Source organism: Centroberyx gerrardi, chromosome 18 (genome assembly GCF_048128805.1).
Source record: "Centroberyx gerrardi isolate f3 chromosome 18, fCenGer3.hap1.cur.20231027, whole genome shotgun sequence".
In the NCBI taxonomy this organism is placed as follows: domain Eukaryota; kingdom Metazoa; phylum Chordata; class Actinopteri; order Beryciformes; family Berycidae; genus Centroberyx; species Centroberyx gerrardi.
Window position 1 is genome coordinate 18,621,631 of NC_136014.1, and position 15,512 is coordinate 18,637,142.

General features: G+C 43.0%; 1 protein-coding gene across 3 annotated transcripts in view; it reads left to right on the plus strand.

Annotated features, from left to right (window-relative positions):
* Positions 1 to 8,310: 8,310 nt before the first annotated feature.
* The window catches only part of nrxn3b (neurexin 3b), a 259,015-nt gene continuing 251,813 nt past the window's right edge, over positions 8,311 to 15,512 (plus strand). Inside the window, exons 1-4 of one of the 3 annotated variants that reach the window (XM_071924920.2) lie at positions 8,311 to 9,007; positions 10,964 to 10,966; positions 14,843 to 14,860; positions 15,279 to 15,305. In XM_071924920.2, the coding sequence (XP_071781021.1) occupies positions 8,311 to 9,007; positions 10,964 to 10,966; positions 14,843 to 14,860; positions 15,279 to 15,305 (745 nt within the window). Of the gene's footprint in view, positions 9,008 to 10,880; positions 10,894 to 10,963; positions 10,967 to 14,842; positions 14,861 to 15,278; positions 15,306 to 15,512 lie in introns of all 3 variants that reach the window. The other 2 variants (XM_071924921.2, XM_071924923.2) reach the window with 2 other exon arrangements.

Genomic DNA, 15,512 nt, shown 5'->3' on the forward strand with positions numbered 1-15,512 from the left:
GGCATTACTGTCTTTTGATTTTAGTGATTCAATTATGTAAGAAATCATGGCATGCGTCTTTGTGTGCGCATGCATCTTTGTCTGGGTTTGTGAAGGCTGGGCATGCTGTGTGTCATGAACGTTTGTGTGCATGTAAACCGCATTTCCCCAGTATTTTCTCTGGGGATGGACCTCTCTGTCCCTCTCTTCCTCTCTGTCTCTCACTCTCTCTCTCCCTCTCTCTCGATCTGCTATCGCTCATTAGAGAGAGCTGTTGATCTTTTCATCACCGTTCCATTTTAATTAGCCCCTAAGACCTAGTTAATATGTCACCACACAGGCTTAGCTTTTATATTGAGTCCGCGGAGGTGGCATGTGATGCATTGGCAATCTAAAAAAGTCAGCATTGTCTTGTGTGTGGCACAGAAATTGAAGCTAAAGAGACAACATTGCTTCATGTTTTCAGTGGTGTTAGTGTGTTGAACATGTGACATATGGACAAATGACCAACCTGCTGCAATACCTATAGATAAAAAATAACCTAAAATATATGATATTTTACATTGCGATCACTGAGTAATTTTAAGAAATAACATTATTAACAGGAATCAGTTTCAAGGCTCACAGGTCATAGCATTAAGATGCTGCCAATCACTAACCATCATACCTAGGCATGAATCAGACTTTACAAACATACTAAAAAGGATTACGTTTTAGTATTATCATCCTTTTACCCAGCACAGAGATAGCCTCCTTTTAAGAGCAGATGCAGGAGATGGTTCCATTTCAGTCCTTGTAGATGTTAGTGCAGCATTTGACACTGTTGATCATGCAGTTGTAATTCACCGCCTCGAGCAGTGGGTTGGTATCTCTGTCTCAGCACTGACTTGGCTCAGATCCTAACTCTCAAATAAAACGTACTCCATTACAATAGGCAGTTCTTCATCTACCTCAGCAGACATCACCTGTGGGGTCCCTCAGGGCTCCATTCTAGGCCCTATCCATTTCTCCCTCTACCTGCTCCCACTTGGAAATATTTGCTCGTAAACAAAATGTCTCTTTCCGCTGCTGCACAGACAATACCATGATATGCCTCCTGTGAAAACCTGGTGACCCAAACTCCATACACACTCTTAAAAACTGCCTCATAGACATCAAGTGTTGAATGTCTCAGGACTTTTTACAACTCAGTGACAGCAAATTGTAAACAATCTTTTTTTTTTTTGGCCCTCATACCTCTAGAAATCTAGTTCTAAAGGATTTTGGTGGTCTGTCCTCCAACACAAAGCCGTTCACCAGAAACCCAGGAGTGATGTTTGACAGTGACTTGAATTTTAAACGGCAGGTAAAGAAAGTAGCGCAGTCTCGCTTTCAATAATAGATAAAAAATCAAGTCGATGTTATCCTTCACAGAACTAGAGAAGGTCATCAGTGCTTTTATTTTTTCTCATTTAGACTTCTACGTGTCCTTCTATTCCTGCCTCAATCGAGTCACTCTCATGTCTCCAGCTGGTGCATAATGCAGCAGCTAGGATTTTAACTGGTGCCAAATGAAGAGCCCATGTGTCTGCAATTTTTGCATCTTGCCACTGGTTAGCAGTTAGATAAATTGATTTTAAGATTTTACTGATCATGTTTAAAGTCAGCAAAGTCTGGCCCCTATAGCTACATACATACAGCCCTCCTGACTGTCCCTCAGTCTAGACTCAAGACTGAAGGTGATTGTGCTTTTGCCATCAGGACTCCTCGACTGCGGAGCGCCCTGCCTGAGGACCTTAGGCGAGCTAAGCCAGCATTACCTTTTAAATCACTCCTTGTACAGACTTGCTTTTATGTGGTTGTTTTTGATCCTGCCAACATTTAATCTTGTGTTGTTTTTAAGCTTTCTTTTTATCAGATTTTATTTTATGGATCTATTCATTCTTCTTTTAATGAGTTTTCTTTTGAGTGTGCTTATTTTTATCTCCTCATTAAGTATTTTATTATTCTTGTTTTTTATTCCATCCTGTACTGTAGCTCCTGGTAAACTCTGTTCTTAGACAAGTGCTATATACAGTTTATTATTATTATTATTGCATCATCATCATCATTATTAGGAGCAGTTGTAGTAGCAAAAAAATATTGCTGTATGTTGGTCTGTGGTTCTGTACATTACTATAAGGCCTGTGCTACATAAACACATAATTTGGTTGTACTGTGATATGTAGATCTAATACTATAGGAATACCGTAAGTGCTTACACACATTGTCAGTCTCCAGTTCAGTCCCCTGGTCCTCGTGCCCTCTGTTCCGCCGGACTAAAATCCAGTACCTTGGACAGCACCCTGGCATTTTGCATGCTGCCCCGGCACTCTTCTGGCACGCTAACGTGTCTTCACGTTTTCACTTTTCACCGTCCTCTTGTCGTTTTTTTTTTTTATTTTTTAGAACATACTATCATTCCCGGATGACCCCGTTAGCGGCCCCGGGGCAAGCATATTCTATGGGCCCCCGCACTGTCAGCGGTCACCATTAAACCCTGTGCATCTGCCCTGTCAACTATACCCACCCCATCAGACAGGAACAACACACACACGCACAAATTCTCAGTCTACAACTCATAAAAATAGAGACATAGTATTCGGATTTATAGCCTACAACAGTGCAAATTTACAATGAAATTACAAATGTACCTACATGCGAACCCGGGTCTTTCGGGGCCGCGGGGCATGTGCCCTGCACGCCCTGTTGTCTACTGATAATCCCAGCATGCCTACTAATACAGTAGATCACTCCCAGCCTCCTCCACAATAACCCAGTATTCAGAGCATGACATTATGACTCATGGCTTTAGCGATTTATTGCAAACAACATGAAGAAATACAGCTAGAAATATATCATATCCAACAATGAGGAGTTTTCATTAATGGCAATTTGTCCGGAAGGCCTGTTTTCCATATTTTCTCATCCTTAGAGTGGGAAGAGGGGTATCTTATTTATTTATTTCTTTATTTTTTAGTACGATGTAGAGGGCGGGCCAGAGCGCCCAGTGTGGGAGAATCCAGTAGGGGCCCATCATCAGTTGCGCTGAGTGAGCCGAGCAGAGAGATGCGCGTTCACTGAGCCGGGGGAAGGAGGACCGCTGCCGTTCCCTCTACCGCGCATCACTTGTAATAACCTTCCCATCACCAGCATCAACATCTCGCCGCCCCGGGCATGCTATAATTAAAATAAAACGGTTTTTGGATGGGATTTTTGCTTGGGATTATTATTATTTGCCACATCTATACCCGTCCGGAGTCGACTTCTGCGACAAAAGGTAAGAGCAGATTAATATTATAGGCTGCTCATTTTCCTCTCTGCATTAGGAGCAGGTAATAATAATAATAATAGGTGGACATTTGTGCCGTGAGATGCTGAAGTTTTTGCGAGGTTTTGCGGTTTCTGTGTTGCTGATTTGGTGAGTGAATTGGTGAGTTTGGGATGTGTGGGGATTTGGGAAAGCGCTATAGGCTGGTTTGGGTGATTAGTTTAAAGGCTCTCGTCCGCGGTTTTACCACCAAAGAACAGGCGATTTGAGGCAAAAGCTCAATTAAATAGACAATGTTGACTTATCAGGCTGAATTTATGATAAACATAGCCTATTTTACGTGAATCAGTGGAGAGCGCGCATGAAGACTGAAAGTTTCAGCTCACTGAATTGCGTGTGTCAGGGAGGAAAAATCCTTATCTAAAACAAAGTAGAAAAAGGCAAAATCATGGTGAAGATTTACCCTTGCAAATAACTCCGAGTTCTGTCCAAATTTCGGTCTCTAAATTTTTAGAGCGATGGCTGGTGAGCCGTTGAGCAACAGTCAGACTGCCACCGTGCGAGAAACAGAGGGAAAGCTGGGACAGGGGGAAAATATATAGAGCGCTGTTTTATTCATCGGTGCAGGAGTCCGGATCGGATTTAGTCTCGGTTTTAAACGTTTTGCATAGAAGAAAGGGATTCAAAATAGCCCTTTAACTGATAAAAATCACTGTTTTGCTGCAATCCAGCACAACGTGGGCTATTGCGTCCATTTTGCGAGAGCATGACAGATCTAACGGGGTTTTCAATAGAGATGCCATAACATCACTATAATATTTCTATAATAGCCTATTTCTGCAGGGACCAATGTGTCTGTGGTACTTGGGAGTTTATAGTGATGTTATCTTACTTCATGCTATTTTTTTTTTTTATCTCCTAAAGTGTAATATTCCTATAATATTTCTATAGGATTAATTATATGCTACTTTTGCTGTGATATTTGTCGTGTCCTTCTCAAACTTACCATATAGGTTATAGTTATTTTTCGTAACTGGAGTTTTTCATAGCCTATAGGTTCATTGAGTGACTGCAGAGGGGGCAACTTTATATTTCTGTGTATGACGGAATAGGCATAGTCCTATATTGTAGCCTAATGCCCTTGCCTTGATGAGGTTTGTGCAGGTCTAATGGAGTTAGCCTTGGAAGATGAGACCATTGGTTCTCAAACTTTTTCATGTCAAGGACCACCAAACATATGGATCCCCATTTGATAAGCTTTTGTCCTGGGGAACCATTTGGCCATCATTTTTTTTTTAGTTCATAGACATGTGATCAACAGCCACCCTAATATATTCTCTCACTGTGCTATTGTCTAGTTAATTAAAAAGAGTGAAATTAAACTATTCCAAAATTTTCTGGCGATCCCCTGTAACACCCCCTCAAGGACCCGTGGAGGTCCCTGGACCCCACTTTGGAAACCACCGGACTAGACTAGCAGCTCCGGCCCAGATACACGTCAAAGTAGCCTAGAGCCCATGTTTGCAGTGACTGATGTCGAATTAAATCGTTCCTCCCGGCTGAAGCTTGTGATAGACAGGGAGCGCAGCGGGGGGTACAGGGGGTCTTCAGCGGGAGACGGGGGGCTACATTACAAACGTTGTCAATAAATCTGCAGCACCAACGCTAGATGCATCATTTATGCTCAGTCAGTGTCTATGGTATCCCGTACAGGTCATCTCATATCCTCCGCTATTTAATAATTCAAGGTGTATATATCCCGGGAAATATGTGCTTATTCTAGCATAATTACAACTCTGTCAAGACTCCTGCTGAGGGTCGAAGATGTCAAGGTAGCTTATACCTCGCCATTTTGAATTTTAGACTGTTGTTTTTCTTAACTAGGCATTTATGGAGGAAAAAACACGTCTCCCTATACATAGAGCTCAACAGTGACCGCCCACTTTTGAACGGCTCCGGTTCCAGGAAGTGAATTTCCCATTCATTCCTCCATTGACGTTTCAGAAAATCCTTATATAAAGAGTTTTAAGCCTGGAACCAAGCCAACCAACTACGAGATGTATCGTGACCATAAAACATCTGATTCGGAGCAAAAAAAAATAAAAAATTGGAAAACGGAAAAAAAGGCAAAAAAACCCCCCAACCTTTGCCTTTTTTTCTGTTTTCCATTTTTTTTGCTCCGAACCGAATTTTTTTTTTTTGAACCGAATTTTGAACCGGAGCCGTTCAAAAGTGGGCGGTCACTGTTGAGCTCTATACTTTAGTTGACTATATGGACTGTTTGCTATAGTAATCAATATAGCTTCTGCTAGCCGCAAGCTAATTCACTTGCTTTCGCCTTCTAGAACCCATTGTTTTGAATGACGAATGCTAACGATGCTAATTAGCAATTTTGAGGGTAGCTGAAGGACAATTCCCATAACGAGATAAGTGCCTGTTGAAGCAAAGTGACAGTAGGCTGTAATTCAATGTTAATGAAAAAGTCAATATTGTCTCCTTTAGCCTCAACTGGCGTAGGCTACGTACAGATAGGCCTAATGCAGGTGGACAATGTTGACGTTTGCTATTGTGGGGAGGAAGGCGGGACACCTGATATGTGAGTTTGGCATACAATATGCATACAATATGTCATGTAATTGAATATAGGCGAGGCTATTTTCATTGGATGTTGCATTTCAGGTTTCATGAGAGTGAAGTTAATTTTATCATGTTATTCTTCTTTACCAGGCATTTGTTGCATCTAGGCAAAAAACAAAAAAAACAAAAACGTTTCTGCTTTGACACTGTAGTTAACCGAAAGACAACCTGTTAGCATTGTTAGCATTCCTTATCAAATCAATGGCTCACAGGGACACCTGATGCCTCAGTTAGGCAATGCACACAATAAGTCATGTTAATTGAATAGAGGGCATGGCCAATTTTCATAGGAGACTGCATCTCAGGTTTCATGGGCTCATGATGATCGGGCCTTTGCTCATAGAAAGGACGTACAGATAGGCCTACCAGCACCTTATCAGCACACAGCACATCTCAGGAGGCAGGGCTGGATTGACATGGCTGTGTCCACGGTTATTCTGACCCCACGGAGCCTTTTAATCTCTTTGCTGTCTCACAGAGTCACCTTTAAGACAAACACAATGATCCGGCCAGGCAACGCAGCGTTGTCAAGAGAGACACACATATACACACGTACAGGCACACATATGCGTGCACACACAATGCATTAGCATAGGTATCAGTTACTAGAACTCAATAGCTCGCCTGCTGCAGCAAGATTAACTATTCAGGGCAGGTGGTTAAAGGGCCTATTGTGTTGCATGGTGCTCTGCCACCGTCATGATTGGACAAAGTCTTTGTCTGGTGGGCAGCCCACTGCCAAAACAACTGCAAGGGCAAAGGGCCGGAAGAGTACACACACATATAAGGTTTCGCCATGTGAATCATCTCTAGGTCTATTGAGCAAATTCAAATAGAGCTGAATGAGTACAGGTCTAGCAAGCTAGGCTAATGGGCTAGCTGTTATTAGTCTATACCAAAACCCTTTTCTGTTTCATCTGGGCTCCAGTGGTGGAAATCATTTGGCCGCAAATATGTATTCACTGAAAAAAAATGTTAATAGTGGTGGGATTCCAATATGAAGTGGTACCATCCTAACATCTTTCTGAATAGCTGTTTATGATTGTAATCCCCTAAAGACATGCAAATGAGAGGGAAAGTGGCGGCGGATAATTAGTCATATTTATCAGGATCCCAGCAGGCCCTTAGAGATAGCAGGCTGACGTTTGCAGCTAAACACATGTTCTGGCTCACCTCAATGGATTTTCACTCATCACAGAATCAACAACAACAGCAGCCTGGATATTTTTGTGGAAAATTTTCAGTAGTGTACTACCACTCCTCGAGACTTAAACTCTCAGAGTGAGGCCATAAAAGTTTGAGTGATTATTTGAGTTGCAGTTCAAATAAAATGGGTAATTGGTAAGACATGGCCCCCCACATAAAAATACTCGTAAACCTTTAATGGATGTTAATATTGGTTACTTAGTGTTATTTAATGGCCTCATGGAGAGTCACATCTGCATTAAATGGTCCTCTCAACACCCCTCTTTAGTGGAGGATTTAAACTCAAACCATGATTTTGTTTAATTTATAAGACATTGTCATATATTTTCCAACGGCCAATGCTTCTTCCTCTATTTTGCTTCTTCAACATAACAAATTATTTTCAAATGACTGGTTTGCAATTAGTAGATGTAAAAGGATAGGCTAATTTATTTTGGGTCTTTTTTGTTTTTAATCATCACAGCCAAAATATTGCCTAAGATTTTGGATAAAATAGACCTCATTTAGTTTATAATATGGTTTTGTTGAATTATGGAACATGCCCTTACCCCCTATAACATATTCACTTATCATTAGCAGTAGTTAACAAGTTTAGGCTATGTGTTGATTAAACAGTGAACCAAAGCATTTTTTTTCACCCTGAGCTGGCTCTTATTCTACTGTCAGGGCAAAAAAAAAATCCTGACATCATGTGAAATTCAAAATGAATTCTTGCTTAACGATGCATGTTGATGACATGTCTGTTGTCTGCAGTTCTGTCATAGGTGTGCCTGAAGCTGGAGATCAAATCATGGGGCATGGATACGGAACTGGACCAACGATGGAGGTAGTGTGCTTCAATCCAGGAAGTCGCCTCAAAGAAAAATCATCAGATGCAGCTCTGAATTACTGACAGAAAACACTAAGGATCTGCTTCATCTTAGCACTCACTGTCCGATTTATGTGGAAATTGGATATTTTTCCATATATCTCTGCTTAGACTCGGCTGAGAAGATTAGATTTTGTCTATTATCAACATTAGATCTGCATCACAAATAAAAACGGATATTGCATTCTCTACTTGACTGTAAGATTATCTATATGGAATATAACATTCAACAGATAAATCTTGGATCCCAGACATAATCAGATGTTATTATCACTTTGAGGATCTACCCCCATTTCTAACCCTACACCGGTGCGCCCTACTATTCTCTACCATGAATCCCGCCACCTTACCAGGGCATGTCCTCTTGCTGCTCAGTACCATGCTGGGCCTGAGTGCGGGCATGGAGTTTACTGGTTCTGAAGGCCAGTGGGCTCGCTACCTGCGCTGGGACGCCAGCACCAGAAGTGACCTGACTTTCCAGTTCAAGACATCAGAATCTGACGGCCTGATGCTCTACTTCGACGACGGCGGATATTGCGACTTTCTGCTTCTCACGGTATCGGAGGGTAACCTGCAGCTGCGCTTCAGCATCGACTGTGCTGAGACCACCATCACCTCCGACAAGATGGTCAACGACAGCCGCTGGCACTTTGCCGCCATCAGCAGGCACAATTTGCGGACGGTCTTGGCCCTGGACGGCCAGACCAAGGCGGACGAGGTGCGGCCCCAGCGACAGTTCATGAAGATCGTTAGCGACCTATTCCTCGGAGGGCTCCCGGGGGACATCCGCACTTCTGCCATCACCCTGCCCTCCGTCCGCGAGCTGCCACCATTCAAGGGAATTATCACTGATCTGAGTTATGGGAGTAAGCTGCCCACGCTCATCAATAGCCAGAAAGTGCGTTTGGAGATGATAGGACTTTGCACAGAGAACCCTTGTGAGAATGGAGGGACCTGCTCTCTGGCAGATGGAGAACCCTACTGTGACTGCTCCAGAACTGGATATGTAGGTCGATACTGCACTGAAGGTAAGAGGGCTGGCTCCAGAGCTTTCTGTGTCAAGTGTTGAATATTGATTAAAGTCCCTGTAAAAAATTCAGAGGGATTCCTTCCAAATTTAGAATTGATCTAACACCAGCTTTGCTCTTCTACCTCAAGGTATATAAGATTGTTTGCCCACTGATTAACCGCACAGTTTTGTGTTTGCATTTGGACAGATAATGTTAAAATAATCTCATGGCGTTTGCCTTACAACACCCAGACAATGTTTATCTTTCCACCGTAAATCTCCATACAGACTGCTGAATCACATGAACCAAATTTAAAATTCATTTTCATAACTTTGTTGCTATTCCCTCTAGTCCTAACATGATTTGTGCCACCCCAAACTTCATCTATGCAATTCCCTGAATAATGTGCATTGATTATAATATAGAATTTACACAACAGAGTAATTTAGGCTATATGAAGCAAGAGCAGCTATATTCCCATGTGTTTCAAAGTTTTAATGCAACTCGCACAGGACATAGCACCAGAATATTTTTGTGTGGGTAGTTGCTCTTACAGAGTTTCTTTTAGAAAGTGTTCATGTTTCATGTGGGAGTTAAATTGGAGGTGATGCGCTCAGCATTTCCTCTCCCTTCACAGTTATTACTTTTGATGAGGAACCAGTGGATACAGTATTAGCTGATACGACTAAAATTACAACATTCAGTTCTCTTTTCTCCATTAAATGTATTCAGCTCTTGCAAGGTGGTGCAGGGACCCGAAGGTACACAATGCTTGAATGAGAAACAACTTCATCTATTTTTCCTCTGCTTCTATGCCAAGGTCATCTCTTTTTGGGGAGTTTAATGAGATGCAGCACTTTGACAATATCCTACACATCTTCATACTTTTAAAGCCATAGGCATACAAAACTTTAGCGAACTTCAGCAAATACTTTACCATCCTTGCTCACAAATGGTGGCCCAGTGTGAGTGACATGATGCAGGACCCGATTGCAGTTGACGCTGGTCCTTCCTCCCCCCCTCCCCCCTCCACATAATACTGAAATGTTATCCTAATATAAACTCATGAATACTCTACTGCTAAGAACCTCCATCAGCACTGCTATGCCTACACAGTCAGTAGCCTACTCTATTATTCCTGAAAACTTGTTTTTTTCTCACACACATTGAACTATTTGAATATTTCTTTAAGTTATTATGACCCTGCTGCTGGTCGAGGACTGTTTAAAGTGTTAAAGCTTTCAAAACACACCACTGCTGGTAGCCTTGAGAATATCCGTATTCCCTGTTTTAGGGTACTGCATCTCCCACATAAATAAATAATGCTCTCTTTCTTTTTCCTAGACAAATAATACAGAGTATACATTCCATTACAGCACTCTTACTTCCCTAACTCTTCTTTCTTCATATGTATGGGTTGTAAAGGATGACTTTGTGTGAACAGACCCATGTCGAGTTTCCTCCACTGCTGACCCACTTCCTGCCTATTTAAATCAGACTGACATGGCTGAGGGATGACTCCATTTTGACAAAAAATAGGGGAATGCTCACTGAATACTGCAGCACTGATTGTTTTTAGACTGTGTCTAATACAATTTACGTGTTATAATTTTTCACTAATATAGCCTGCATTTCGAATAAAGAAGGATTTTCAAATTTCAGTATAGCGTTAAGCGGGAAACAGTTTTGCTGTATATGGTTTGCTAATGTGTCCATCATTTGCTGCTCAAATGAAGCTGTTTGGAGCTTAAATCTCAAGCGCTAGCCTGTGGCATTGTTCAGGACAGCACGCGATGTGCTGGTTGCAGAGCAGTCAAGCGGACGGACTGGACTTGCCCCCTTTTTGCTTCATCCCATTTGTTCATTGCCTCCGTCTAACAGTCGCTGTAAGAGGAGGCCCATTTGTCTGAGAGCTTCCTGTGAGCTGACAGGGGAACTATGACATCCTTGTGTTAAAACAACTAAGGTTTTAAGAGGGTGGCTGTGATTCAGCCGGACAGCTGGGACAGAGAAAGAGATGGCCATATCTCAGCCCCAGGGCAGAATAAGTGCAAAGACTGAATTCACTGTAGCCCGGTTGTACCCCAATTTGTCCCAGGAGGTCCGCCTTTGTACGAGAATCCTCCTTCAATACACACACATGCATACACACACACCTACACACACACACACACATCTTCTCCATCGTCCTCCATCCTCAGGCCATAAAAGAGCGAGACAGGAGGGGAAGTCATGTTAGCTCCCCAGCTGATCCGACTGCTGCTCTTTTCTGCCTTCCCATTAACTGATGTGGCTGATTGTTGATTACGCCGCAGAGACAGGGAACCATAATTAGGAGTATAATGAGAACAGAGATGGCTAATTTGCCCAGAAAACGCCTGCACAAACACCACCGTCAATTCAAACTGTCCGTCGGCAAACTGCTGAGGGATTTTTATTATGTCCACAAGTGCCCAAACACTTGTTATTTAAGCAACGCTCAAACGCTGAACTAGGCTTTGTGGGCCGCTCAAAGTGATCAAACTTTCACCTTTTGTTTGCTTATTATTAGTGCAATTAGAGGCGCTCAACTGCTTCGCGCTTGTGTGTACACTGTTGATTATGCTGTACGTTAATGAGCAATGAAAGCAATCTGTCAAACCTGGGAATATTTATATGTTATCTGGCTGCATGGCCCAAGCCTCACATATACAGAATCAGACACAGTTGCGTTTGTGAATGCGTACACACACACACACACACACACACACAGAGAGCAACAAGGCCCCCGGAGCTGCTCTTTAAAATGGGCAGATGGCTGACTGACTGAGTGGACTGGGTCTTGGAAGCATTTTGCCAGCCGTATGCCTTATGCTAGCCTGCTAGCCCACTAGCCTAGAAGGAAAAAAATGGGAGGAATGGACAGAATTATCATGTGGGATCAGAAATTGGGGTCTGGCCTGTTTCAGCCACTTGCACTGAAAAACATCCAGATCATTAATACGTTTGTCTGTTTTTTGGTGTTTATGTTTCTTGCATATCTTGCCCGCTTCATGAGATTGCTGGGCGAAATAATGATGTTTCAGTCTACTGCTGAAATATCATTATAAACATCATTATAGTCATAAGCGTGAGACAATACTCCCCCATCACTGCCTCTCTCTCTCTCTCTCTCTCTCTCTCTCTCTCTCTCTCTCTCTCTCTCCCTCTCTTTCTATCTTTTTCTCAGCTCCTAAAGCTCTACCCAAACGGTCCAGCTAGGCGATCAGCTTAGAACCATAAACAGTTGGCCATAAAACACATGTTCAGTCTCTCCTCCCATGTGGATCAGGATGTATCAGTGTGACTAAGTGTGTCAGGGCAACGAGCTGAAATTAGACACCACTCACCACTCGCTCTCCACACGCGTAGGCTTTGGCAGCCAAATCTGCTGCTGCCGCTGCCCTTTGCCGTGCGCGGCGCGCGGTGATAATAACTCCAAAAACTATTGATTTCTGCCGAGTCATCTTTAGTAATGACTTCATTTGGTCCCTGTTATTGTCTGTGCAAATGACATTTTCTTTCATGGAAATGGTCTGGATGTTTTTGTCCCTCATTCTATTCAATTAAATTAATAGGGCTGACATTATGAAGTCTCTTGAATACCTTAGGGTTTCCCCATTACAGTGAGATATGCATAAGGTCAAGGTTAATAAGAGCTACACTGGATTGTTTAATTAATATGTAAAATGATCGCCCATTTCCTCTGTCAGAATCCCACATCCCTGCATTTGTGATGAGCAGTTTAAGCGGCCCCTTTTGCTTAAAAAATATTCAATGACCTGATGGAAGGCTAGTAATTGAAGGCTGGGGCAAGCAAACTGTTAAGCAAGTGCTGAAATGGTGCCTCCAGGCTTAGCTTTGGGGATTAATAAACAGACATGGAAAAAATGACAGTTACAATAATCTTACTATAAAAAGTAGGTCAGGGGGAAAAAAAAGGAAAAAATGGTGCGGGGACTTGCCTGATTCTAGTGCAGAGGGCATTTGTGTCTAGTGCCCAAGCTGAAAATTATGTTTGGATTTGAGTGGTGAAGCTGCTGGTAAAATAGAGCAGGGGATTACGATCGGACCACATGTCCTCCACAGCACATTGGCTTGTTCTGGACGATGTTGCATCAAGGAAAAGGGCTTTATCTGCATGGGCAACTGAGCGTTTTACACACACACACACACACACACACACACACATGCACACACATATGCGCACATGCTCAGCACATATAGGCTATATGCACACACACAAAAAACATGCACACCCCCACACATGGGAGCCTGCTCACACACACAAATATGCACACACACACACACACACACATACACATATACAGGGGTCCAAAATCCTGTGGCTCTGGAGAGCTAGAGCAGCGCTACTGTCCATCAGTTGGCCACTATCTCCCTTCCCCCCACCTCCATCCTCCGTCCTTCCCTTTCCTCTGCCAATGTCATCCTTCTCGTGTGGGAGGAGAAGCAGCAGCCATTTTGGGCTCCCTAAAGGAGACGGGAGAAAATCCAGCCTAGCCTTCACCACTCCATGCCACTTGTCTTCCTCCTCCTCCTCCTCCTCCTCCTCGTGAAAGATATTTCCGGCCTCTGTTGCGCTCGTTACATTTAACATGAATGCCGCGCGCTCGTGATAAAATGACAGAGGGCGATCTTTGAGAGGCTCTACACGAAGCACAAGGACCAAAAGCCGTCAGGGCGAAAAATAAAGGGTGAAAATCCCCCAGTTAGTATTCAGTGGTGGGAAACGGAGGCCTCTGCGCCGCCTGGCCAGAGATCAAGGCACAGCACTATTTAAATGCTCTGAGTCAAATTAATATCTGATATCGCGTATTAGAACCGGCACTTAAAATGTGTAATGTAGTCTGCCTTAATTAAGATTTGTTTAATTTCCTCTTGTCAGTACTTGTTGCTCTCGAGGGGCTCTGATTACAGAAATCCCTTTACATTCATTCGTGCCTGCATGCACCAGGGTTGAGATGAAGCTAAAGAGGTAGCTGTAGACATCTCATCGGGGTTGCAGCCATGAGGAGAAGATACCGGATAATGCCGCGTAGCTTAGCTAACATATGGTCGCAGATACGACTGAGACTCAAGTCACTGACTGATCTCTCATGTGCCCTAAATCAAATTGGTGTGTTTGATACCCACAAGGAGGTCATCCACCGGTGAGGTCCTGGTGAGGATGTTTGCCTCAAGGGATGAAGCTTAACGTGTGGCTTATTTTTTTTTTTTTTTTGCGAAACCATGCTGTAAACTACTGGAGTCCCACAGTGAGCATTCCTCTAAGCCAACAAGAAACCATAGGGGGTGCGTGGATTTGGGTCAGCGTTGAAGCAAACTGCGGTAGGGGGGGGCGGGGGGTGAAGGGGCACGGAGGGGGTGGAGGAGGGGAGATATGGGTCTGAGGAGCGTCCAGAGATCCACAAACCTCACAACACCATAAATCCTCAGGAGTGTGGATTTATGTCTCTCTTTTTTCCGTATGTGAGGCACTCTGTGAGATACAAGACGCAGAATATTATGTCTCTGTAACAATATTCGAAATGTGAAAGAGTTGTTTGCCAAATGATCATGATAATGTGAATCTGGTTCCCTGAAAGGACGGGACAGATTAATTTTTCTGTGTTTCTCTCCGCAGGGATTTATATTGAAATGGTTTTATTTTGAACAGGCATGTCAAGGGGCGCCTCTTAGCTCCTTACATGGCCAGAAAATGCTTAGCAGTGTGGTACGTTTTGCATGTTAGATCCACATGCAAAAGAAGCTGTAGTGTGTTCCTAATGCGAGACATCTCTTTGCCTTCTTTCCCTTTTTCTGCCAACTCCACAGCAGTCCAGAGAAAACCAGGTGAGTCTCCAAAGCCAGAGAATGATTGACACAGAAAAAGAGCTAGTCATAGTTTCACCTAGATTGTAGTGACAGCTCTTCATTCCAGATAAAAGCTCCACATAGATTTATTTTGTTTAAATTTCTGATTATGCCTGATTATGTCACTTTTAAGAGGGTGAAAATATATGAGTACCCCAACACTTAATCAGTAAACAACATGCAGAGCTACTGTATATTTTCTGTATATTTCTTAGTCTATTTTCTATTCTCAACAGAAAGCTTTCAAATGCTACTGGAGAAAGCTTTGTCTTTAGTGTGATAGCCATGGTTTGCCATCATGCAAAGCATGCATAATCACAATACACTTGCAGTATTGGTGTGCTGTTGTTCTCAAATTCTTTCTATCCGTCTCTGTCTGCCCAATTTTCTCCTCAAGGCCTCGCACACCTGAAGGCGGAGCAAGGTACTCTCTCTTCCTTTTTTCTGTAGATCTGTTTTATTTATTTATTTATTTTTTTTGCTCTCTGCCTGGCTTGGTTTTGGGGTGTAATTTTACGGTGTGTGCTTTCACTACCTGTCTGTGTGCATTTGTTTGTTGCGATGCTCCCGTTGTTGCTGCAGAGAAGGGGGAGGGTGTGTGTGTGTGTGGGGGGGGGGGAGGTGGGGTGGG